This window comes from Balaenoptera acutorostrata, chromosome 6, assembly GCF_949987535.1.
Source record: "Balaenoptera acutorostrata chromosome 6, mBalAcu1.1, whole genome shotgun sequence".
NCBI lineage: Eukaryota > Metazoa > Chordata > Mammalia > Artiodactyla > Balaenopteridae > Balaenoptera > Balaenoptera acutorostrata.
Genome location: NC_080069.1, coordinates 113609776 through 113633277, shown reverse-complemented (window position 1 = coordinate 113633277; position 23502 = coordinate 113609776). Strand labels below are relative to the sequence as shown.

General features: G+C 38.2%; 1 protein-coding gene across 7 annotated transcripts in view; it reads left to right on the top strand.

The window, feature by feature from the left end:
• Positions 1 to 23502, top strand: part of STRBP (spermatid perinuclear RNA binding protein) — a 193117-nt gene that overhangs the window by 112523 nt on the left and 57092 nt on the right. For 6 of the 7 annotated variants that reach the window (XR_009008579.1, XR_009008578.1, XM_007194704.3 and 3 more), the window contains 3 exons: positions 13718 to 13886; positions 17781 to 18001; positions 22705 to 22870. Coding sequence is in view for 5 of the 7 variants with exons in the window: in XM_007194704.3 (XP_007194766.1) it covers positions 13884 to 13886; positions 17781 to 18001; positions 22705 to 22870 (390 nt within the window). In the remaining 2 variants the exon portion in view is untranslated. The remainder of the gene's footprint in view (positions 1 to 13717; positions 13887 to 17780; positions 18002 to 22704; positions 22871 to 23502) is intronic. The other variant, XM_057548090.1, reaches the window with a different exon arrangement.

Below are 23502 nucleotides of genomic sequence, written 5' to 3'. Positions count from 1 at the left end.
TGGGAAGAAAATACAGATGTGATGAGACAAGAGAAGATGTGAAATAATCATTAGGAAAGTGGGAAGTGAATGAATATTTGTTTTTTTTCAATGGGGCTCCTTGGACGTTGCAGGTGTTTAGCATTCCAGGGTACCAAATGCCAGGATTACCCACCTAGTCATTGTGACAACCAGAAAACTTTACCTTACGTTTTTAAATCCCCCAGGGTTGCAGTACCACTCCTGTTTGGGAACTGTTGATTATTGGGCCTTTTGAGGTTAAATCATGAATTTAGAAAAAGAACTGGGACTTCCCTGGCGGTCCAGTGGTTAAGACTTTGCCTTCCAATGCAGAGGGTATGGGTTTGATCCCTTGTCAGGGAGCTAAGCTCCCACGTGCCTCTCGGCCAAAAAACCAAAACATAAAACAGAAGCAATTCTGTAACAAATTCAATAAGGACTTTAAAAATGGTCCATATCAAAAAAAAAAAACCTTAAAAAAAAAAAAGAACCAATTAGCACTATTGTGTGATTTCCCCCTCACCCCCCTGCCACATTCCAGGGTTACTGGTGGGGTATAGTTAAGAGTGTTGGGTATGATCAGGGTTGGGATTTTGCCAGGGTAGGATAACAAAGGCAATTGCTGGTGAAAGTCAGTGATAGATGATGGATTGTGTAATTTCAGTTGGATAAGGACAGAAGTGAGGGCATGCAAAGGGTGAGGGACTCTGAAAGGTGGTTGGGTTAGTAGATTATGGGCCCTGGTGGGGAGTGGGTACCTAGGGTAGGAAAGGAGATGAGAACATTGGAGGAAAAGAATACAAGGATTTTAGAATTTTAGAAGGATCATCTATGCGGTTCTGGAAATTACTAAGAATTATGCCAGGAATTAGAGATGAGCTAAGTACTAAAGTCCTGAAGGAGTGGAAGGGAGTTTGGGGGATTAATCCAAGATGGGTGAAATAAGGCAAATAAATAGTGGAAACTGTGCTTATGGAAGAAGAGTCAGAAATTGCCTGTAAGTCACTATGATGATGGCAGCCATGGAAATATATGGGAAGAGACGGTGACGTTTCAGATGGAGCCTTCTTGGATTCTACAGTTAATGGCACTCTCTAAGGAAAGAGAAATCTAGGGTTGAATTCAGATTTTTATTGAGCCTCTCCTGAGTGCAGGGCATGGTAGTAGGTGCTGTGGAGATAAAGATAAGTAATTTCATTAAGGAGCTTGTGATAAAAATAACTAAAACTGAGTAATAGAAATGTGATAAAGGAAGTTGAAAAAGGACTGGATGGCTCAAAGAAAGAAGAAATTATATTAACCTCAAGTATTAGGTAAGGCCTCCTAGAAGGGTAGATTTGAGATGGACATTTGATGAATAGAACAAGGGCAAATCATAGTGGAGTAGAGGTTGCAGTCCAGGTAAGGGAAAGGTTTAACTTGGAGCTTAGCGGTAGCACATTGTATGGTGTTCTGGGGAAGATTCATTATTCTCTTTTTGGCTGGAACTACAGTGATGAGAGAAATGACAGGGACAGAATTGCATTTGTGTTGTATCATGGAGGGCCTTGGTGACACCCAGTATTTGAGTGGAATGCCAGTTGTTTAGCTATTGAGTAGTCAAAGTTTTTCTAAAATTTTATTTATTTATTATTTTATTTTATTTCATTAATTAATTAATTTGCACTGGTCTTAGTTGCAGCAGGTGGGCTCCTTAGTTGCAGCTCGCTGGCTCCTTAGTCGTGGCATGCGGGCTTAGTTGAGGCATTCATGTGGGATATAGTTCCCTGACCAGGGATCGAACCCAGGCTCCCTGCATTGGGAGCGTGGAGTCTTAACCCCTGCGCCACCAGGGAAGTCCCCATCATTGAAGGTTTTGAAGGGGAGCTTGATGTTCTCAAAGTAAAATTTTCCCCAAAGGTGGGCTGAAGTGGGGATAGAATAGTTTAGGAGAGGATAAATTCCTGTAAATAGTAAAACATGGGGCTTCCCTGGTGGCGCAGTGGTTGAGAATCTGCCTGCTAATGCAGGGGACACGGGTTCGAGCCCTGGTCTGGGAAGATCCCACATGCCACGGAGCAGCTGGGCCCGTGAGCCACAATTGCTGAGCCTGCGCGTCTGGAGCCTGTGCCCCGCGACGGGAGGGGCCGCGATAGAGAAAGGCCCGCGCACCGCGATGAAGAGCGGTCCCCGCACCGCGATGAAGAGTGGCCCCCGCTTGCCGCAACTGGAGAAAGCCCTCGCACGAACCGAAGACCCAACACAGCCAAAAATAAAATAAATAAATAAATAAAATCAAGTAAAACTTTAAAAAAAAAAAAAAAAAACATGGCAAAAATATTCACAGTAGTATACAAGACTTCCATATCTTTGAATTATAAACATCTTTAGTAGTAAAACAAGGACTGAATCTCAGGATTTCCATTCTCATGCTGTATCTCTTTTCCTGTTTTGAATTCAGAGAGCTTGCCTCATTTATGTTTTCTTTACATGGCTCTCAGAACAGCACAGTCTTCGTTTTCTTAGTATCTCTCAGGCACTTCTCTGGCTAGTTGTGCCTCTTTTTCCCGTTCATTGGTACACCTACTCCCTTGGTGATCTTGTGGCTTTGCATACTACCTATATGCTGAAAAGTACCAAATTTATATCCTAATCCAGATCTCTCTTCTAAACTATAGGTTCATATGCTATAGTTGCCTACTTCTATATCTAATAATTATCTCAAGCTCAACATGTCCAAAACTGAATTCCTGTTCTTAATCCCCAAACCGTCTCTCCCTGCACCTTCCCTAACTCAGTTGCTCAGGCCAAAAACCTTGAAGTCAGTCCTGACACCTCCACCTCGCTCCCACTCCACATCCATTCTACTAGGAAGACATGCCATCTTTCCCTTCAGAATATATCTATACTCTGATTGCTAAACTTTCTTAGTGGTCTCCTTCCTTCCACCCTTGCCCTCTCTGCAGTGTATTTCAACATAGCAAGCATAGTGATCTTTTAAAAACATGAGCCAGATATTGTCAGTGCTCTGCTCAAAACCTTCTAAGGGCTCCGTATCTCACTCAGAGTAAAAGCTATAGTCCTTAAGATGACTGGAAGGACCTCCTATATTAGGAATTGACAAACGGTGGCCCCTGGACCACATTTGGATCCATTGCCTGTTTTTGTGTGACCTGTGGGCTAAGAATGATTTTTGCGTTTTTAAATGGTTAAAAAAAAAAAACCTGATACTTTGTGACATGAACATTATATGAAGTTGAAATTTCAGTTCCCATAAATAAAGTTGTATTGGAATACAGCCATACCCATTTGTTTGCACACTGTGTTATGGCTACATTTGCACTACAAAGGCAGAGTTGAGTAGTAGAGAGAGACCTTATGGCTCCAAAGCCTAAAGAACTTTTTATCTGGTCCTTTACAGAAAAAGTTTGCCAACCTCTGCCCTGTATGATCTGGTTCCTCATTCCCACCCTCAGTCCTCATTGCCCTTCTCTCCCCACCCAGCCTACTCAAGCCATCCAGCCACAATGGCCTCCTGTGCCTCTATCTGACCAGGCACAGTCTTCGTCCCCTGCCAGGAATGCTCATTCCTGAGATCTCTGCATGGCTCACTCCCTCACCCCATGAAGGTTTGCTCAGGCATCACCTTCTCCATGAGGACTGACCATCTATTTAAAATCGCACCCTCCTCTATATAGTACCTGCATGTACTTGTGCTGTCCCCTGCTCTTTCTTTTCCATAGCACCTCACACCTTCTCACATACTGTTTAAAGTACTTGTTTTTACATTTACTGTTTTTTGGTTGTTTTCCCCACTCTGGACTTAAACACAAGGACAGGGATTTTTGTCTGTTTTGTTCACTGATGCATCCTAAGTGCCTAGAACAGTGGCTGGCTTATTATAGGTGCTCAATAAAGACTTGTTGAGATGCACTGAATTTTGGTTCTTTAACCAAATGAGTCCTCTAACTGGTGGATAGAGTTCTTTCACTTCTGTCACTATTCCATCAGGAATGGGGAAGGGCTAGCGTGTGTGCTTTCAGTGAGGAGATGTGTTTTCCTGTCACCACTTCCTTGGATTGGTTACTTGATAACATCTTTTTCATCCTGCTCACTGACAGTAAGTGTTCAGAAAGCATTCTGATTGACCTAGCCAGCTTGTACAGTGCATTTTATGTTAGGGCTGCAGCCGTTGTGCCGTCCTTGTTTAAACTGTTAATTGAGCAGGGACCTTTTGGCCTGAGCCCAGTGTTGCAAGGCTTCAAGTGATGTGGTGGGATTGAGCTTTTCCATCATTATAGGTGTTTTGGGGTAGGGATGAAGAGCTGGATTTTTGGAGTAGGTATATGTAATTTATAGGTTTTTCAGTTTAGCATTCCCCTAGTGCCGTTTTAATATAGAAAATAAAAGGAAATTTTCAGAGGAAAGTACGGAAATTCAGTATTCTTTTCACATTAGTATTGTACAGAAACTGGATGCCACCACGTAGGGAAAGTTTAGTTTATTTGAAGGGATTTGGAGGAAGTATTGAATTTATATGTATTTGCTCTTTTCTTAATGTATCTGAATTAGTTCATTTTCATATGCCCTGTGCTATGAAGCACAGTACCAAGTACAGAACAGGCAATTAGTAAGTATGTATTTACTGGTAAATCTCTTTATCTTAAAGTAATCCTCTTGGCGTATCAGTGAGGTATCTTTTTCTAATTTTATTTGCCCATCTTTAATATAGTGGACATGTGATTGTTCTTTTGTAATGGAGAAGTAGAGCCTGGATATTTGATTTTCACATAGCTCCTTCTGGAGAGGTTGCAGATGTTAGTATTAGCAAAATTTAAAGTTTTCTATTCAGTTATTATTTTGAGAGTAAATAATTTCTTGGATTCTATGTCACACTGTTTACAAGACATTATTTGGAATCTTTTAAGAAAGTAAGTATATTTAAATATTTTTTGCCTTAATTTTTAATATTTTCTCCTAATTTCATTTCAGAAAAATTCCTAAATATTTGACTAAATTTTATAGTTTGAATATAGAAAGCATTGTCATTCTCCATTTTTTTTTAAATTTTTATTTATTCATTTATTTATTCATTCATTTATGGCTGTGTTGGGTCTTCGTTTCTGTGCGAGGGCTTTCTCTAGTTGCGGCAAGTGGGGACCACTCTTCATCGCAGTGCGCGGGCCTCTCACTGTAGCGGCCTCTCTTGTTGCGGAGCACGGGCTCCAGACGCGCAGGCTCAGTAGTTGTGGCACACGGGCTTAGTTGCTCCGCGGCATGTGGGATCTTCCCAGACCAGGGCTTGAACCCGTGTCCCCTGCATTGGCAGGCAGATTCTCAACCACTGCACCACCAGGGAAGCCCCATTCTCCAGTTTTGAGATTTGCTCCTAAGAAAAGGGTCTAATATTCATACATACAAAAACCTAGCTTTGTAGGCTGGGTAGCCTGACATCTAAAGCTTTCACCTTTAAAGGTCAGTTAAAAAGGACATACAATGCCACCAAAAATATGATCCATGAAGGAAAAATTTGATAAGCTGGGATTCATTAAAACTAAAAACTTCTGTTTTTTGAAAGACACTCTTAAGAGGATGAGAAGACAAGTACCAGATTGGGAGAAAATCTTCGCAAAACACATATCAGATAAAGGACTGGTATCCAAAATATACAAAGAAGTCATAAAATTAAACAGACAACCCAATTAAAAAAAGGGTAGAAGACCTGAACAGACACCTCACTAAAGAAGACATACACATGGCAAATAAGCATATGAAAAGATGCTCAACATCATACGTCATCAAGGAATTTCAATTTCAGATGATAGTGAGATACCATTACACACCTATTAGAATGGCTGAAGACCCAAACTTTGACAGCACCAAATGCTGATGAGGATGTGGAGCAGCAGGAACTCTCATTCTTTCCTGGTGGGAATGCAAAATGGTACAGCTACTTTGGATGAAAGACAGTCTGGAAGTTTCTTACAAAACTAAACATAGTTTCACCATATGATCCTGTGGTCAAAGTCCTTGGTATTTACCCAAATGGGTTGAAAACCTGCACACGAATGTTTACAGCAGCTTTATTCATAATTGCCAAAACTTGATAGGTGAATGGATAAACAAACTGTGGTATATCCAGACAGTGGAATATTTTTCAGTGATAAAAGAAATGACATGGAGGAATCTTTTTAAAAAATATTTATTTATTTAATTTATGGCTGCGTTGGGTCTTCGTTGCTGCGCGCGGGGTTTCTCTGATTGTGGTGAGCGGGGGCTACTCTTCGTTGCGGTGCGCAGGCTTCTCATTGCGGTGGCTTCTCTTGTTGCTGAGCACAGGCTCTAAGCACATGGGCTTCAGTAGTTGTGGCACGTGGGCTCTAGAGCGCGAGATCTAGATCGCAGGTTCAGTAGTTGTGGCTCACGAGCTTAGTTGCCCTGCGGCATGTGGGATCTTCCCGGACCAGGGCTCCAACCCGTGTCCCCTGCCTTTGGCAGGCAGATTCTTAACCACTGCTCTACCAAGGAAGTCCCGGCGTGGAGGAATCTTAAGTGCATATGGCTTAGTGAAAAGACTACATACTGTATGATTTCAACTATGTGACATTTGGAAGAGGGAGGGTCAAATAGGTGGAGCCTGGGATTTTTAGAGCAGTGAAACTGTTCTGGATGATTCTGTAATGGTGGGTGCATGTCATAATCCTTTTGTCAAGACTCAGAGAAGGTATAACACAAAGAATGAACCCTGATGTAAACTGTGGTCTTTAGTTAATAATATTGTATTAACATTGGTTCATTAATTGTAACAAATGTACCACACTAATGCAAGTGTTGATAATAGGGGAAACTGTGTGTGTGTGTGTGTTAGGGAGAAGTGGTATATGGGATTCTTTCTATTTCCTGCTCAATTTTTCTGTAAACCTAAGGCTGCTCTAAAAAAACAATGTCTATTAATTGAAAAAATAGTAGTTAATAGAAAAAGTGATACACAGGCACACACGTGCCCATATATACACACTCCACCCTCTGCATACAACTACTCTTACTTAGTAAGTAGAACACAGCTAATGTTTTTCTGAGCTCTGTTTTTCAGAGAAATATATATCTGATATAAATATCAGAGAACGTATATCTGATATATAAGCAAAACATTTTATTTGATACTTGAGGTTTTTTCCCTTCTGAAGCCATATATTGAGCATGTACTATATGCCAGATACTTTTAAGTATTTTTAATAACCTGTCTCATTTAGTTTGAAGTAAATACTGTTCACCTCATTGCACAGGTGAGAAAGCTCTGGCTAAGAGAAGTTGGTAGTTGAATCTAGACCTGACTCCAAAGCCTGTGTCCTATATGGCCTTTGTAATTCACATAGACATATTTTTTTGAAAGAGCTAAAGTTTATCCACTAACAGAAGTGTAAGTGCCTTTAGAGCAAAAATATTATGGAAAGGGATTGTCTTGGTTTGAATCTTAGCTCTGCTATGTACTTTTGCTTTGTGATTTTAATTAGATTATATTGTCTCTTTATGCTCTAGCTTCCTTATATGTTAAGTGGAGATATTAAGATTGTTGTGGGACTTCCCTGGTGGTCCAGTGGTTAAGAATCTACTTTCCAATGTAGGGGACTCGGGTTCAATCCCTCGTTGGGGAACTAAGATCCCACATGCCACAGGACGTCTAAGCCCGTGCGCCACAGCTACTGAGCCTGTGCACTCTGGAGCCCACGCACCGCAACCTGCATGCTGCAATGAAGATCCCGCGTGCCGCAACTGGGACCCGATGTAGCCAAATAAATTTAAAAAAAAGATTGTTGTGAGGATTAAATGAATTAATATATCAAAAGCTCTTAGAACAGTGCCTGGTACAGAATGTGAGTCCCATAACTGTTAGCTGTTAATTAGTAGTGGAATATTTTCTCACTGTTTAGGTTAAGAAAACTGAGACCCAAGGAAATTAAGTGATTTTGAGTCACATAACTTTCTAAGGTCACAGAGCTATTAAATGGTGAAGTTGAGTCTTTTTTTAAATTTCAAGGCCAGAATTTTATCTACTAATTTAATCATTTTTTTAGAGAGAAACTCTTCAAAAATGTGTTGCAGTTTCTATCAGCTCACAGTCTACCAAATATAACTTTTTTTTTTTCAATCAGATATAGTAGGGAAAAGTCACTGGGCTATGACTTAGGTTTTGGACAACACTTTGTCCCTGATTAGTTGTGTGACTTCTTTGGTATCTCTGATTGTAGTTCACTTTAAACTGAGGGGTGGGTGGAATTGGACCAGATGATTTCTAATTTCCTTTTACAGCATCGACAGAATATGATTCTGAGATGATATCATGAATTATTGCACTATGCTATAATACCCTGAAGTTCCCAGAGCTGCTTTTTAAAAAAAATTTTTTAATTTTTAATTTTTTATACAATTTTAAAAGGCTACACTCCATTTACAGTTATTACAAAATATTGGCTATAGTCCCTGTGTTGTACAGTACATCCTTGTGGCCTATCTTATACCCAATAGTTTGTATCTCCTACTCCCCTACCACTGTTTTGTCCCCCCACCCCCTGCCAGTAACCACTAGTTTATTCTCTGTATCTGTGAGTCTGCTTCTTTTTGTGTTATGTTCACTAGTTTGTTGTATTTTTTAGATTCCACATATAAGTGATATCATACAGTATTTGTCTTTCTCTTTCTGACTTATTTCACTTAGCATAATGCCCTCTAAGTCCATCCATGTTGCAACAAAGGGCAAAATTTTGTTCTTTTTTATGGCTGAGTAGTATTCCATTGTATTGGGTTGGCCAAAAAGTTCCTTTGATTTTTAAGTAAAAATAATAGACACATTTTTCACTTTCACCAAGAACTTTATTGAACAACATATTCACCATTTTGTTCCACTACCTTTGCCATTTTTCAGGCAAATTCATAATTCCATCTTCCCAAAACTTTTTATATTTTTGAGCAAAGAACTGTTCCAGGTGCCTTTACAGTCTTCCAAGGAATTGAAATTTTTCCATTAAGAGAATTTTGTGAAGACCAAAATAAATGGAAATCCGAAGATTCAATGTCTGGATATGGCGGATGAATCAGAACTTCCCAGCCAAACAGTAACAGTTTTTGCCTGGTCATGAAAGAAACATGCAGTCTTGTGTTATCCTGATGGAAGATTATGCGTTTTCTGTTGACTAATTCTGGACACTTCGTCAAGTGCCGCTTTCAGTTGGTCTAATTGGGAGCAATACTTGTTGGAATTAATCATTTGGTTTTCCAGAAAGAGCTCATAATAGAGGACTCCCTTCCAGTCCCACCATATACACAACATCACCTTCTTTGGTGTGGTTGGTGGTGGTTCATCTCACTTGCCCCATGATCTCTTCCATTCCACATTATTGTACAATATCCACTTTTCATCATCCATCACAATTTGTTTTAAAAACGGAACGTTTTCATTACGTTTTAAGTAGAGAATTGCTGCAGAAATACGGTCAAGAAGGTTTTTTTCGCTTAACCTATGTGGAACCCAAACATCAAAGTGATGAGCATAACCAAGCTGGTGCAAATGATTTTCAGCGCTTGATTTGGGTACTTTGAGTATGTCCGCTATCTCCCATGTGGTATAACGTTCACTTCTCAAGTATTGTTTCAATTTGATCGCTATCAACTTCAACTGGTCTACCTGACCGTGGAGCATCGTCCAGCAAGAAATCTCCAGCACGAAACTTCGCAAACCACTCTGACACGTTTGATCAGTCACAGCACCTTCTCCATACAGTGCACAAATCTTTTTTTTGCGTTTCAGTGTGTTTTTACCTTTCTTGAAATAATAAAGCACAATATGCCGAAAATGTTGCTTTTTTTCTTCCATCTTCAGTATTAAAATGGCTACACAAAAATTCACCCATTTTGATAAGTCTTTATTTATTTTATTTAAAACTCCCAAGTGTTTTTAATTTTTTTATTTTTAAAATTATTTATTGGCTGTGTTGGGTCTTCATTGCTGCGTGTGGGCTTTCTCTAGTTGTGGAGAGCGGGGGCTACTCTTTGTTGTGGTGCGTGAGCTTCTCAGAGTGTAGTCTCAGTAGTTGTGGCTCACGGGCTTAGTTGCTCTGCGGCATGTGGGATCCTCTGGGACCAGGGCTCAAACCTGTGTCTCCTTAAGTCTTTTTTTAAATGCACGCTGATATGACAGCTGTCACATACAATCTAACAAAATTGTTTTGAATGAAGTTAAAGACAACCAAGTGCTACTAGAGCCGTCTTACGGGAAAAAACCAGACGAACCTTTTGGCCAACCCAATACATATAGACCACATCTTCTTTATCCATTCATCTGTTGGTGGACACTTATGTTGCTTCCATTTCTTGGCAATTGTAAATAATTCTGCTGTGAACATTCGGGTGTGTGCATCTTTTCGAATTAGTGTTTTTGGTTTTTTTAAGATGTATTCCCAGGACTGGAATTGCTGGGTCATAAGGTAGTTCTATTTTTAGTTTTTTGAGAAACGTCTACACTGTTTTCCACAGTGGCTGCACCAGTTTACATTCCCTCCAACAGTGTTTGAGGGGTCCCTTTTCTCAACCTCCTCGCCAACATTTGTTATTCGTGATGATAGCCATTCTAACAGGTGTGAGATGATATCTCATTGTGGTTTTGATTTGCGTTTCACTGATGATTAGCTATGTTGAGCATCTTTTCATGTTCCTGTTGGCCATCTGCATTTCCTCTTTAGAAAAATGTCTATTCATTTCTTCTGCGACTTTTAAATTGGGTCTGTTTATTTGATACTGAGTCGTGTGAGCCATTTACATATGTTGGTTATTAACCCCTTATCCATCATATGGTTTGCAAATATTCTCTCCCATTCAGTAGGTTGTCTTTTTGTTTTGTTGATGGTTTCCTTTGCTATGCAAAAGCTTTTAAGTTTAACTAGGTCCCATTTGTTTATTTTTGCTTTTATTTCCTTTACTTTAGAAGACGGATCCAAAAAAACATTGCTGCAGTTTATGTCAAAGAGTGTTCTGCCTATGTTTTTCTCTAGGAGTTTTATAGTATCCAGTCTTATATACAGGTCTTTAATCCATTTTGAGTTTATTTTTGTGTATGGTGTTAGAGAATGTTCTAATTTTATTCTTTAACATGCAGCTGTCCAGTTTTCCCATCACCACTTATTGAAGAGACTGCCTTTTCTCCATTGAATATTCTTGCCTCCTTTGTCATACATTAACTGACCATAAGTGCATGGGTTTATTTCTGGGCTCTCTACCCTGTTCCATTGATTTATGTGTCTGTTTTTGTGGCAGTACCATACTGTTTTGATTACTGTAGCTTTGTAGCATAGTCTGAAGCTAGGGAGCTTGATTCCTCCAGCTCTGTTCTTTCTCAAGATTGTTTTGGCTATTCGGGGTCTTTTGTGTTTCCATACGAATTAAAAAAATTTTTTTTCTAGTTCTGTGGAAAATGCCATTGGTAATTTGATAGGAATTGTATTGAGTCTGTAGATTGCCTTGGGTAGTATGGCCATTTTAATAGTATTGATTCTTCCAATCCAAGAACATGGTATATTTATCTGTTTGTGTCATCTTCAGTTTCTGTCATCAGTGTCTTGTAGTTTTCAGAGTACAGGTCTTTTGCCTTCTTAGGTAGATTTGGTATTTTATTCTTTTTGATGCGATAGTAAATGGGGTTGTTTCCTTAATTTCTCTTTTTGATACTTCATTGTTAGTGTATAGAAATGCAACAGATTTCCGTATTAATTTTGTATCCTGCAACTTTACCAAATTCACTGATGAGCTCTAGTAGTTTTCTGGTGATATCTTTAGGGTTTTCCATGTATAGTATCATGTCATCTGCAGACAGTGATGGTTTTACTTCCTTTCCAGTTTGGATTCCTTTTATTTCTTTTTCTTCACTGATTGCTGTGGCTAGGACTTCCAAAACTATGTTGAATAAAAGCGGCAAGAATGAGCCCAGAGCTTCTTGATGTATAGGTAGGGTGGTTACTCTCCATACTGATGACTGAAAAGTGCTATTGGTGATCCACAGTTTCTCCACTACATCAGCTTTTACTTAACATTCTTCCCTCTTTTTCTGCTTTCAGTTAACTTTCTTAATATGTTTGACTTATTGGTTTTACCTTTTTATAGCGAGCAGCTTGTGGACTTTGTTTTCAGTTCCCACCTGTGAGTAGTTCAGTTCAGTTCTCATCAGTGCAGCAATCTTTGGCTGCAGGATTCACAGCTAAGTACTGAATGGTTGACTCTTCTAGAATGGAGTAGGGTTGGGAATGGGAAGTGCCAAAGACTCTAAATTGTATAGTACGATCTTTATACAAAAGGTATAATTTTAGTGACAGGAGGATCTTTGAGATATCTCTTACCATGGGATCATGTTTTAGTTTGTTTCTTAACTTTGTTGTATAAAAGGACCCTATGAATTGCAGCATTATGTGTTCCCTCCTTACCTTGATTTGATATGTGTAGTAATCAAAGTAAGTTCTATCTATTAGTTGTTACATAATTTTAAAAAAATCAGTCTTCACTAGCTTATTTCAGGTGCATTTTGTAAGTCAGAGTCAGTCCCTAAGTTGGTTATAAGATATGAATAGTGTTGCATGTAGGTCACAACTGAGTATCATTTGACTATAAATGTGGGTCTGTTTTTTCATTTGTAGTTTGGGGAGAGTTAAATGTCACCTTTAATTTTCCTGGTCCCAAGAATTAAAAAAGGATTTTTTTCTTTAAGAGAGCAACTGATAGGAAATTATTGTAGATAAAAGTAAAAGGGGGTTTCATTATTTACGGGAAAATTTAAAGGAAAGATATTGAGATGAAGAGGGAGCTCTTTCTTTGTGGGTGTTTACATATCCTTTGGTGTGTGTTACTCCTGATAACCATGTAAAGCATATGTTCTATTTTAGTGGTCTCTCTCTAGTTTTTTTGTTTTTTACCACTGGGCTTATATAAGGACTTAAGTGCTCAGAAAAGCTTATTTTTTACCTTATCTGGAATAAAATCTTATAAAAGTGGAACAAAGGGTTAATAGAATGGTGTTTGGGCCTCTGGGCAGAAATATACTGTGGGATTCTGGTGAGAGTCATCCATGGGTAATGAAATCAGGATTTAGTGAATATTCAGGAGTCTGGCATAACAGTGCATATAGGTTGAGAGGGAAGTAGGGTCTCTTGGGGGTTAGGGAAGCAGAGCCAAAAAAGCATTCTGAATTTTAGGCCTAAAATGATTGAAGATGAAACATGGTTCCAACATTTGCTGTAAATCTGATGGCAGTATCAAATGGAAAAGCTTCATGGTTACAATCAACAGTGTTATATTTTCAGGTGTCTTACCTACTTTTCAGATAAGTCTGACTAATGCCAATTTCTGTTGAAAATCTCATGGTTAATTGTAACATTTTTGCCACCAGTAGTAGTATTACTTTTTCAGGTTGTACTTCTTTAATGAATCTGTGTCTGTTAATATATTCATTTCATTGAGTGCAAGTCAGCCAGCTGCCACATTGTGGCTACCAGGGGGGTTATTTTTCTGGCCATATCACTTAGGCTCTTGGGCCCGGGCCTTCAAAGGATGTATTAGCTTTTTGTTTAAAATGAAGTAATTTTCCTCTATAAAGACTGTTTCATTTTAGTCAATAACATGTTTATGGGTTCCACACTCTGATATGAGACTAATTGTAAATAAGCATTTTTGAAAAGTTGTTTTTCTTTTTCTCTTGCAGGTGTATTCTAGAGAACAATTCTTCAAACACCTTTGCCATATTGACTCTGAGCTGTCAGGGGACTCAGGCTTATGAGGAGGTACTGTCACAGAAAACAGTGTCTAGTGAAGACGACAAGAAAGAGGGAAAAGGATCGGAAGAAGAAGCTAAAATACTGTAGAAAACCATGGTAGGTTATTATTTATGTTTCCTTAATTTAGTTACCAGAGATCTCAGTCGCTTAAAGTGGGAACCGTTAACAGTGAGGGCAAGTGAAAAACAGTGGTGGTAATTTTTTGCTCCAGTGTATCAGCTAAAGATGGCATTCTACTATTTAAGCAAAGCAAATGAGTTCAGATTTATTACGAGCCCTTTAAACCACAAGATGGAGCCCCATGAGCCTGCAGGCCGTAAATTATTAAATACAAAGGAGGGAATGCTCATAAATAATATTTTCTAATAAAACTGGCATTAGCAAACTGATACACATGGCTAAGGTGACCTTGAACTTGAAATTATGTAATTTTTCTCTAGCTTTCTGCCTGAAACTCAGTTTTTTTCCCATGGAAATTAAAAATCCTGAGCCAGTCCTTTAAGTAATGATATGAAGGGTTTGGAGTTTATAAAATGTGTGAGTATTTAACTCAAAAAGACACCTTTGGGCTTCCCTGGTGGCGCAGTGGTTGAGAATCCGCCTGCCAATGCAGGGGACACGGGTTCGAGCCCTGGTCTGGGGGGATCCCACATGCCACGGAGCAACTGGGCCCGTGAGCCACAACTACTGAGCCTGTGCGTCTGGAGCCTGTGCTCCGCAGCAAGAGAGGCCGCGATAGTGAGAGGCCCGCGCACCGCGATGAAGAGTGGCCCCCGCTCGCCGCAACTAGAGAAAGCCCTCGCACAGAAACGAAGACCCAACACAGCCAAAAATAAATAAATAAAATTTAAAAAAAAAAAAAAAAAAAGACACCTTTTTTCACATGCTTTTAATTTTAAAATAATAGGGTCAGGTGTTGAGTGTATTGGGGGCACTGAACTGAATATCATGGAAACCTTGCTTTTTGTAGAAAGTTAATACTTAAATTGAATTTGAGATGTTACATGAGGTCATAACATCTGGTGCCTAACTTTTTAATTGGTAAAATGTGCTGAATATTTTTCTCCTCGTATTTTGGTTCTGGAGGATGCTGTGTGAATTTTTCCATAAGTGAGAAAAGGCTTAAAAAAGATGTTGTAAGTGGGAAAAAGCACAAAAATATTAATCATCAGTATGTTTGAAATATGTTGTTTAGCAAGTCTGATGGTATTTCTTTAAATGACATTTGATTTTTAAAAAATTTGTTTTAGAGGTTATCACTTAGTTGACTTACTCTTTAAAGAAGGAATTCTACTAATATTTTAGTTCTGGATGGTGCGGAAAAATGTTAACTTGGGATTTTCTCTGTCATTTACTTTTATGGTGAGATGTGAAAAATGACAGTGTAACTTGTGTTTCTTCCCATATGAATTATTTGCCTTTTCAGCTTATTTATCTACTGTAGTCTTGATATTCTTAGAACTTAAAGAAATGCTTTATATGTATTACTTGTCATAATTGATGAAAATTCCTTTCCTAGTTTATTCATTTTAAATGTAGCTTTAGATGTCTGGTGTAGAAATTTTGTGTTTACGTAATTTAATTGGTCAGTAGGTGTTTTCCAGTTTCTCCTGTTCCTTTGCCTTAGATCTCAGGTTTGAAAGAGAACTTTCTGTTTCTGCATAGTTCTTCCAATTTAATTTTTGTAATACTTAAAATCAATATGGAGGGCTTCCCTGGTGGCGCAGTGGTTGAGAATCTGCCTGCCAATGCAGGGGACACGGGTTCGAGCCCTGGTCTGGGAAGATCCCACATACCGCAGAGCAACTGGGCCCGTGAGCCACAATTGCTGAGCCTGCGCATCTGGAGCCTGTGCTCCGCAAAAAGAGAGGCCACGATAATGAGAGGCCTGTGCACCGCGATGAAGAGTGGCCCCCACTTGCCGCAACTAGAGAAAGCCCTCGCACAGAAACGAAGACCAACACAGACATAAATAAATAAATAATAAATAAATTTAAAAAAAAATTATAGAAGAAACCCTGTGGAAATGTTAAAAAAAAAAATCAATATGGAGCTTATTTGGGTAAATAAGGTAGCTTTCTTTTTTGGGGGTGGTAATACCATTCATTCAGTTCTTTCATCACTGTTTCATGATGTTTGTCCTATCACATCCAGTAGATTCTTGGATTTAACATTGGCAGTCTTATGTTTTTTGTGAGAGAAAGGCCAAAGGTTTGTGTTAGGTAGCAGTATGTAATTTTCCTAAGGTGTGGCCAGTGTGCAGGACTGAGTAACTTAATTTAGTAACTTAGTAACTCATCATAAAACTAAATGACAGAGAAAATCTCAAGTTAACATTTTTTCCCCCACCATCCAGAACTAAAATATTAGTGGAATTTTTTCTTTAAAGAGCAAGTTAACTATCAATAAGTTATAATCCCTGGAACAACCTAGCATCTCCAATTTGTTACATGGCTCTTTTGTTTTCTTGTTAACGTATTTTGGGATATATAAGTAAATCTCATGAAGGGGTTAAAAAGTTTTTTTCTTTGTAGCAAAAAACTTCTCCAGTTGGAAAACTGGTCATGGACTTTGAGAGCAAGAAAGAAATCTAGACAGAGATGGCTTTTATCTAGAAAAAAAGAAAGCTTCATGATTGATTTTAGTACTTTTATTAAGTAATAATTGAGGGTTTCAAAGGATTACTTACCTTTTTAGTTATAGCTTGCTTCATTTTGTAGGGGACAGTGATACTGTGGTATTAATTTACTAGTGTCCAAATTAATCTGATTTTAAAAGATTGACATTCAAACAAAAACAAAAGAGACAAGACTGATAAAGCGTTGCAAATATTTTATTTTGCAGTAAAAACTTTAAAACATAATATTTACTGTCTGCTAGCACATAATTTCATGTAAGTTAGGGCACTGTAGCCACCCTTTGAGTCAAATACTTTTGGCTTTATGGAAACTCACCAAGTTTTCCTTGTTCATTTTGCTCTGTACTGGTACAAGTGTCTTTATGGTATTTGTAAATTTGGAAATATTCAAAGGTTTTTGCATGTGTGACTCATGAGTGTGAAGGATCTTCTCTATTAAATTTTCATGAAATTCATTCTGTTTCTAGACTGTAATCTGTTCCACTGATTTCTGGGCCAGCATGTCATTTTAATTATTGCTTTTAAAATTTTTGATATTTTATTTTAGCATAATGGTACCACCCATCCACCTTTGTAGAATAGTTCTTGATACACTCATGACTTCCCCGCCCCCCCAAAATGAGCTTTAAAATTATTTTTGTTGAGTATTAAAGTAAATCTATCTTGAGGGGATTTTGATTGAGAAGGTGAATACATTTGTAAATTAGTTTGGGAAATTAATTCTTTTACAATATGTATTTTCCCCATTCTGGAATTTGGAATATCTCTTACTAATCTATTTAAAAAATTAAAGCTTCACACCAAAGTTTGAATGCCAAATAATAAATAATATTCTAATGTGGTCCATAGTTTTACTATCTTGTTCACACATAACTTTGTATTTTGTGTTATTACTATATTACAAAATCTCAATTTTTCTAGATGCAGAAGTGTCCCGGAGTTTGGAAAGGAGTGACTGGGTATCATGAGTCACCCATATGCATTTCTAGATACTCTGTCGAAGCTAGGAAGTATCTTGTTTCTTGCAGATGATGTGTGATATGGATGACCTTTTTTGACGTGGTATTGAAAACACATAGATTGAGCTAAAATGTGGCATATACATAATAGTGAATGTAACTTGGGTGAACTCTTCCAAAATATGAATGAAAGATCTCTAATTTTCTGGTGTGGAGTTTGGTAGGATGGGGTTTTACTTCCTTTCTTGAGCAGTTTTTCATTGTCTCGGTGCTAACTGTTTCACAACAGTTTGACAATTAATGCTATGACTTGATTTAAATATATTTGGAAGTCATCCTTTTCAGGTAATATTTCTTTTATTGAAGTAATAATTTCCTTTCACCTTCTGACAGAGATCTATTAGATCTTTTGCCAATGATGATCGCCATGTTATGGTGAAACATTCAACAATTTATCCATCTCCGGAGGAACTTGAAGCTGTTCAGAATATGGTGTCTACTGTTGAGTGTGCTCTTAAACATGTCTCAGATTGGCTGGATGAAACAAATAAAGGCACAAAAGCAGAGGGTGAGACAGAAGTGAAGAAGGATGAGGCTGTAGACTCCTATTCCAAGTGAGTGTGACCTGACATTTGTGGTGCTGTCCTATAATGCCCAGGGTCCCATCCCACTGGGTTACATTTGCTATTTGGTGTTCTTTGGGTTCTCTCATTTATATGACTGTAAACAAGGAAGTAAATGTTTGTGGAATTTTTCTGAGTTAAATTTGCAGGGAAAGCAAGAAAGGAATAATAATTAGACCAGAAAAAGAAGATAGACCTGTTCAGGATGCCTTTTGAGGGAGCAAGCACCAAGCCCTTTTAAAAAAACTTCTCTTTTTTAGAGGTTATGATATGTCATCTTTTTCATGTGTTGGTTCAGCCTCCTAAATTCAGAAATAAATAGTAGTGTTTTTGGTCTCTGGGAAAATCATAGAATGTCATTTTTGTCCGGTATTTAAAAATCCTGGTGTAGAAGAAAGAGTGCAGGAGAATATACTCTAAAGGTTTTTATGACTGTATCTGCCTTGTTGATTTCCAGGATCCAGTACAGTATCTTGCATATAGTAAATGCTCATTGGGTATTTGTGGAATGAATGAAGGCCTAATGGGAGCCAGACCCTTCAACAATTATAGCACAGTATTCCCAGTGCTGCAACAACAGTAAGAGATTAATGAGATGAAGCTGAATGATAACTAGGAAACTTTTTATGCCTTGCTAAGCTTAGAGTTATTGTTTTGAGCAATGTCACTATGATTGGAATAATTATATGGTTTACTTCGAAAAATATAGCTCATTTGACTCTATTGTATTAATAGGATTAAGAACATTACTTTGGCTGCAACTGGTAAATTGAGGATAGAAGTTACAGAATTTTTTCTCAGGCTTTCAATTCTAAATCTGTGATAAGTAGATAATAGTGGGAAAGTAGTAATAAATTGATATCTTTAACTGAAAGATAGTGTAACCTTTCCATCTTCAGATGAAAGAAAATCAGTATCAGTTTTTAGCTGAAGAATGTATTTTCTTGACTTTGTTAGCTTTTTACAGGTAATATATACATTGTGTCTAGTCAGGGACTTGTCAGCTAGAAGTTTCTTGGCAGTAATTCACTTTTTCTTGCATATGATGGCTTTAAAAAAGATACTGTCAAATTTGGGGGTTCATGGTAATTAGTAGTATCATCCAGTAATCTAGCCCAGTCCCAGTGCAAGTTAAATCCCAGTCCCTGTGCAAGTTAAATAGTCATGCATTCCTTATTTATTGATTGACTGATTGGCCACGCTGTGTGGTTTTCGTGGTCTTAGTTCGTGGACCAGGGATTGAACTCCGGCCATGGCAGTGAACACGCTGAATCCTAACCACTGGACCGCCAGGGAGTTACCACATTACATATTTAAATTGCACGTTGGAATGTGTTTATACCCTTTTAAAAACTTTTTTTTATTGTGGTAAAATACATACAACATAAAATTTGCTATTTTTACTATTTCTAAGTGGAGTTTTATTTTTCAGTGAAGTTCAGGCCTTCTAATACATCTTCTGTTTGCTGTCAAGGCTGAGCAGACCTTTGGAAAGTGCTCTAGTAGACTTTTGCTTAACTGGATCAGGTCACTGAGTTTTCAAGGTTTTTAAAAGATAACATACTCCTGTGCTTTGTTTGGATCTTTAAATAGAGTGCTCTGTGTGCACGCTATTGACTGTCTCTAAAGTGTTTCCAGTTTGTGAAACATTCCGGGGTTGAGCACTTGTGTATGGTTCTTCCCATGTGGTAGAACTCAAGGAGTGCAGAACGATTGTGTCCTTATTTTATGTAAAACATAAGCAGGAACGGCGTCCAAGAACAGAGCTGTGTTCTGGTCATAGATACGTATTATGCTCCTGAAGTACGCTAAGCGTTACAGAGGGCATAGAGATGGGGAAGGCTAGCTTATATTTATTAAGCACCTTCTATTGCCAGAGACTGTTAGGTAGCTTTTACCTGTGTGCTGTTATTTTACCTCTTTACAAGCTGACTCACTAGTCAAATAAATTGAATAAGTTCATACTATTTGTATTTTAGGAATATTAGCTTAGTTTTAATTAGTTCCCTGTAGCTGGGTCACTTGCGTTATAATACGTCATATTCAAATTCATTATTAAAATTCAGAACTGAATTAGGACTTAAGTTTCTCTGCTCAGTCATGCTGTCGTGTACATGGTAAGACCAAGTATATCATAATTATGATATAGAAGTTAATAAGCGAGCTAATAATGGCTAGTTAAGAATATCTACCATTTATTGAGTGCCAATTACTGTACCAGATTACTTTTCACAGTATTTTACAACAAACCTGCTAGTCTCTATTATTGTTATCCCCCTTCTCCACCCCCATTTTACTTACGGGATTTCCACTGCTTATGAAAAAAGAGGAACTCAGAATCATTAACAAACTTTAACTTGCTTAAGGTCAGTGAATGAGTGTGTGGTGGAGTCAGGATTCACATTCAACTCTGTCGGACTCCTGATCCAGTTTTCTTAGCATCTTTACTTCACGTATCCATGACAAAAATGTGAAAATACAGAGCAGGGAGAGACTATATGCTGGTTCGGGGGATCAGAAAAAACTTTATGAAGGAGGTAGCGTTTGCAGTAGATCCAGAGGATGAGTAGGGTTTTGTCAGGCAGTGGAAGTGGAAGAAGAAATAAATCTCAGCAAAGATCTAGGTGTGAGAAAGTATAGGGACTGTTTAAGGAATAATAGCTATTGTTTATTGAGCTATTAATATATGCCAGGCTCTGGGCTAAGTTCATTACTTACACTAATTAAATGATATTCTCAGTACCACTCTGAGGAAGGTATTATTTTTTTTTTACAAATGAGAAGGCAGGCTCAAAAGAGTCAAGTAATTTGTAATTTGTCCAATGTCACACAGTAAGTGGCAGAGCTGGGATTCGAAGCAGGAAGTCATGCTGTCTCCTCAATTGCCTCCCAATATGCTCATGTCTAAGTGTTAGTGGGATACCAGGAAACAGGCAGAGTTCCATCCATGTGGTGCTTTTGGAAGACTGTTCTGGTTGCAACATACTGTATACATACAGTAGCTGAGATAGATGGACATACAGTAGCTGAGATAGATGGTAGGGGTTAGTTTTAGTAAGGCCAGTGGAGAGGAAGTTATTGAGGTGGTCTAGGTGAGAGGTAGTAAGAGCCTGAAAAGAAACTAGTTTGAAGGCAGGGGTTCGAGGGTGATTACAGAGGGGGAATTTAAAAACTGTTAATAGATTTGGGAGAATGAGAAGATGAAAGAACAGGGATATAGAAGAAAAAAGAATCAAAGATGAGACTCTATTCTTAATATCAAATAATTCCATACTTGGTTCACTTCCTTCAAAATGCTTTTTCTTTCTTTCTATACTTGTACCACCCTTATAGTTTTTCATTGATTTAACGGTTACTGAATCTCTAAGGAGTGTCAGGCACTGAGCCGTGGCTGGGTTATTTATAACTTCCTGTCTTGTTTCCACTGCCACAATTTACTTCTCTCCCTTCTCCTTTCTCTAGTTCATTCCACACTCTGCTGACTTGGGCCAAACTCTGCTGATTCTTTGCCTCCAGCCAGAATGACCTTTTTTCCTATTTAACCAAATCACGACTCTGCTGAAGTCACACTTGCAGGTTGCCTTGCTTGACCTCTCTAATTTTGACCTCTCTCTTTTCTGAAATTGGGAAGCAGCTGTAATTATATAAAGAACTTGAGTGTTATGGTCAGACCAACTTGAGTTTGAATCTCGGCTTTGCCATTTTACTCTCTCTGTGAACTTGAGCAATTAATCACTTTTTCTGAGATTCGCATTCCTTGTCTTTCAAATGCAGGGCTCTCTTTGTAAGGTTTAATGAGATCTGTGGCACTCAGTTTATTCTCAGATGTCACCTTTCTCTTCCCTTTTAAGCAGGTTTTAAACAGCTTTTGTACTTAATCTGCAGTGTGAGCCTCAGGAGCAGGAGAGTTTGGAGCTCCTTTAGTATGTTTTCCATACTCAAAACAGTTGCTTGCTTGTTGAATGACCGCTCAGTTTAGTTACATTTTCACTTGTGATTGAGGGAAATGAACCAATAAGAAACTTTTGGTATTAAAATCAAGGATAGATGTTAACAGTATTCTTACGCACCATTCATGACTTGATGTTCTTTGAATGTTTGTTCTTTTAGCTACCACTGGATATGGAATGCCTGTGTTGGCAGATCATCTTTGGGTTCCTCAGCTCTTTACTTTTATCACATTATTCTGCTTTCCCCAGAAACTTTTATGGATTCCTAGAATGCTACAGCTAGAAGGGATGAGCTAAGGCTTATCTAGCGGATAGCCATTTTACGGTTACATATACTGAGCCAGCAGGCACCACCAGGAGTAGAGTTCAGGTCTTTTAATTTCCACCCTGATGCTCTTTCTTAGTATACCACGGTGTTCATGTTTCTCACAATTCTTTAATTACTTAATTAAAAGACAGAAGGAGGAAGTTAGAAAAATTGAAAAGATATTTAAGGGGATTTCCTAAACAATATAGATTTAATAAAGTATTGAAAGATCTATAGTCTGAAATATTCTCCCTATTGATTCTTTGTGGTAGATAGTTTATGAGCCTTAAATCTGAGACGTACTTTTGCGGAATTTTGGATATTTGGATTTATGTTCTCCCTTATCAATTCATATGGATAGCCAGAAAGCCAAGTGATGATGAAGTTGTAGTTGGGAAATAGGTTGTGAAAGTAATCATTGAGACTTTTATTTTTAGGGATCAAGGTGGTCGGACATTATGTGGTGTAATGAGGATTGGCCTGGTTGCAAAAGGCTTGCTGATTAAAGATGATATGGACTTGGAGCTGGTTTTAATGTGCAAAGACAAACCCACAGAGACCCTGTTAAATACAGTCAAAGATAATCTTCCTATTCAGATTCAGGTGAGTACAGTTTAATTGTACCTCTAGGAGAATTTGTAAAAAGGTAAAAATAGGTAGTGACCTTGATAAATTTAATAAGAAATTGGTAATAGTAAAGGGTAGGTACAGACAACAGGAATACTGCTACTCTGGGTCAGTGACTCATCCATCACATCTAAGGCAAACTTCTGGTGATTAGTATTCAGGATATATTTACCAAATTAAGATGGCTCTTAAAGTACCGTCTTAAATTTTTCAGATGTGTCTTGCTGAGAGTCTTCATGTTTTCCAGACTAGGCCTCTCAGCATTATAAAACTCTTAAAAAGGTTGGTATAATGCAGAAAAGAACTGAAAGATCAAAAAGAGCCTAGACAACTGGAGACTTTCATAGATGATATTTTTTAAATTGAAGACTGTTAATTTAACTTCACTCATTCATTCTGTTAATGGAAAGTCACTATTAATTCCTTGTTTCCAAACCTTTTTCACATTGGGATGCATTTAGAAAATTTTAATGTTGGCTTGCTTCCTGGAGGATGCTGCTGGAGGCTGAGGGCTCCTCAGGGCTAAAGTCAACCGGTTCGTCTGGGGCTGTGGTCACCTTAGGACCTGCTCTGCCAGCCTGCTCCAAGGGCTAGTTGCATCACTAATT